The sequence below is a fragment of the Limulus polyphemus genome, unplaced genomic scaffold (genome assembly GCF_000517525.1).
Source record: "Limulus polyphemus unplaced genomic scaffold, Limulus_polyphemus-2.1.2 Scaffold13769, whole genome shotgun sequence".
Lineage (NCBI taxonomy): Eukaryota > Metazoa > Arthropoda > Merostomata > Xiphosura > Limulidae > Limulus > Limulus polyphemus.
Window position 1 is genome coordinate 4,761 of NW_013679379.1, and position 3,586 is coordinate 8,346.

The window sequence follows — 3,586 nt, forward strand, 5'->3', positions numbered from 1 at the left end:
TAATTTTACTGAGTGATTAATAGTCACGTTTGTCCAAACAGAGTTATTAATATCTAACAAAACGGTGAAGTCCAAATTACTTAATTTTACTGACAGATTATAGTCATTTGTCCAAACAGTTATTAATATCTAACAAAACGGTGAAGTCTAAATTACTTAATTTTACTGAGAGATTATAGTCATTTGTCCAAACAGAGTTATTAATATCTAACAAAACGGTGAAGTCTAAATTACTTAATTTTACTGAGTGATTATACATGTTTGTCCAAAGTTATTAATATCTAACAAAACGGTGAAGCCTAAATTACTTAATTTTACTGACAGATTATAGTCGTTTGTCCAAACAGTTATTAATATCTAACAAAACAGTGAAGTCTAAATTACTTAATTTTACTGACAGATTATAGTCATTTGTCCAAAGTTATTGATATCTAACAAAATGGTGAAGTCTAAATTACTTAATTTTACTGACAGATTATAGTCATTTGTCCAAAGTTATTGATATCTAACAAAATGGTGAAGTCTAAATTACTTAATTTTACTGAGTGATTATAGTCGTTTGTCCAAACAGAGTTATTAATATCTAACAAAACAGTGAAGTCTAAATTACTTGATTTTACTGAGATTATAGTCGTTTGTCCAAACAGAGTTATTAATATCTAACAAAACGGTGAAGTCTAAATTACTTAATTTTACTGAGAGATTATAGTCATTTGTCCAAACAGTGTTATTAATATCTAACAAAACGGTGAAGTCTAAATTACTTAATTTTACTGAGAGATTATAGTCGTTTGTCCAAACAGAGTTATTAATATCTAACAAAACAGTGAAGTCTAAATTACTTAATTTTACTGAGTGATTATAATCGTTTGTCCAAACAGTTATTAATATCTAACAAAATGGTGAAGTCTAAATTACTTAATTTTACTGAGTGATTATACTCATTTGTCCAAACAGTTATTAATATTGAACAAAACGGTGAAGTCTAAATTACTTAATTTGACTGAGAGATTATAGTCGTTTGTCCACAACTTACAACTGTTCTACACTTCCATTCATAATGCTTACCTTAATCAATGTATGAAATATAAACTGTTTTCATCATTTTATTTATTTCACAAATCTAAGTTTTATATCATATAGAGGCTTGTAGAATGAACTGAACATACCCAATTCTCATACAAAGCTTTAAATACTGTCCTAATCTGCCACTAAAGATATTTTCACATCACCTGATTCTTTCGGTAGATTTTGTTTCTTCTATCTTTTCGTGGTAGCTTCCCTGTAACTGCAGACTGTGCCAAAATGGACGAAGAGATGCGATAACATTCAGGATTGTCTCAACCACACTGTGGGCATTGTAAAACATGCTACTTATTGTACTAATATTTCACCACTTTTAATACATGCTATCTCTAGTTCGCGAGTTTCACGAGTGGTTTTGTCCATTTGTAGTTAAGCACAAAACTACATAATGAGCTATCTGGTATCTAAACCCAGTTTTTAGTGTTATAAGCTTTCAGACTTACCACTGATGGGTTTGAGAGCTCCATTTGAAGAAAATAATTAATTACTGAACTAAAAACAATGCAGTGGATACAACAGAGTACAGCAAAAACCATTTAACAAGTATAAACAAACTGTGATGTACTAAAGTCATTACAGATTCAATTATATAGCAAAAAGTCAATTTTATTCTCTTTAAATAACATAGCAAGTTCAACAATGTGGAAATAACATTAATTCTGTTCTCTTTAAACAACATAGCAAGTGCAACAATGTAGAAATAACATTAATTCTGTTCTCTTTGAACAACATAGCAAGTGCAACAATGTAGAAATAACATTAATTCTGTTCTCTTTAAACAACATAGCAAGTGCAACAATGTGGAAATAACATTAATTCTATTCTCTTTAAACAACATAGCAAGTGCAACAATGTAGAAATAACATTAATTCTATTCTCTTTAAACAACATAGCAAGTGCAACAATGTGGAAATAACATTAATTCTATTCTCTTTAAACAACATAGCAAGTGCAACAATGTAGAAATAACATTAATTCTATTCTGTTTAAACAACATAGCAAGTGCAACAATGTAGAAATAACATTAATTCTGTTCTCTTTAAACAACATAGCAAGTGCAACAATGTAGAAATAACATTAATTCTATTCTCTTTAAACAACATAGCAAGTGCAACAATGTAGAAATAACATTGCCGAATTGAACGAAATATAATACTAAGTCCTAATGTTAAATACAATTTATTATTTATTATACAACATTAAAAAAAAGTTTAACAAATATTTTTTCTACAAACAAATAAAAGCATCACCTTTCACTTGGCTGAGCCACAGGCCCAATGTCAGGACATGGGTCTCCCAGCAATGTACGAAGTGACAAAGCCACACCTTCTGCTAAGGACGGTATACAGTACCCTCCCTAGATAACAAACATAGATATTACTTACTATAGGTATTAAATAAAAGTTTGGAGATGGCTCGACTGGGTAATGAAGAAAACTTTATTATAAACGTACAACGTTTCGACAAGATTTTGTCATCCTCAGGTACAAGTACTTTACAGAGACGTATGAATACACAGTATGGAACAAAGACGTCACATGACTGGAGATTGCTATACAAACACGATAATTTTAAACAAAGAACCAAACATCAATAAACACAGAATACAGAAAGCCATCTTAATTGAACAAGATAGCCCCCACCTTAAACCAACAACCCAGAGTATCAAGATACCTACACTAGGCTGTGAAGTAATCTCTGGTCATGTGACTTCTTTGTTCCATACAGTATATATATAGTCACGTGTCTCTGTAAAGTCAAGTCGTCTCCAAACTTTTATTTCCTATGAAGTGGGTTCCTCTTCATCAAATTTGCTATAGGTACGTGTTCCCAATGTTACAAACACTTTATAATTTTTATAAACATGCTCATTCTTTCACTATAAATGTCTTGGATCAAAAGCTACAATTTCTTTGATTATCATAATGTTTTTAAAGTTAACCACGAATTACTATTACATCAAATATAAAGGCCAACACTTTAAATATTCTCATGAAATTCTATACAATGGGAAACAAATTAGTCTTAACACAATAAAAAAAGAACCCACCTCTAGAACGACGCACACCTTACCACCAGCTAGTCCCATCAGTGAATGAAGGAGATGTGAATAAGCCGCAGGTGTAACCTCCATTCTTCCCTGTTGGAAGTTTTGTTAGTTGTATGAGTTTTCTAACTTATTTCATTAATATTTTCACATAAACACTATGTATTTTTTTTAAATAGCTAATAGTTGGAGATCATTTTCTTACTTTCTAACTGAGAAATTGACACCTGACACGGGGTCACCAGACAGGATAGGGTTAAATCTAGCATAAGCATGTTTTCACCATACAGATGTTTGTTTGTTGAATTTCATGTAAAGTTATTCAATGTTATCTGAGAATGCAGCTAATCAACACCAACAACTGTGAACTCTTAACACCAACACCTGTGAACTCTTGGACTACTCCTTACCAACAACTGTGAACTCTTAACACCAACACCTGTGAACTCTTGG

The 3,586-nt window shown here is 31.2% G+C and overlaps 1 protein-coding gene across 2 annotated transcripts in view; it reads right to left on the reverse strand.

The window, feature by feature from the left end:
• LOC106477266 (histone deacetylase 6-like) overlaps nucleotides 1–3,580 on the reverse strand; it is a 6,194-nt gene extending 2,614 nt beyond the window's left edge. For both annotated transcript variants that reach the window (XM_022380904.1, XM_013937855.2), the window contains exons 1-3: nucleotides 3,137–3,580; nucleotides 2,337–2,443; nucleotides 1,233–1,349 (exon numbers count right to left, since the gene is read on the reverse strand). In XM_022380904.1, the coding sequence (XP_022236612.1) occupies nucleotides 1,233–1,349; nucleotides 2,337–2,443; nucleotides 3,137–3,220 (308 nt within the window). In that variant the 5' untranslated portion in view covers nucleotides 3,221–3,580. The remainder of the gene's footprint in view (nucleotides 1–1,232; nucleotides 1,350–2,336; nucleotides 2,444–3,136) is intronic.
• Between the last annotated feature and the right edge of the window lie 6 nt (nucleotides 3,581–3,586).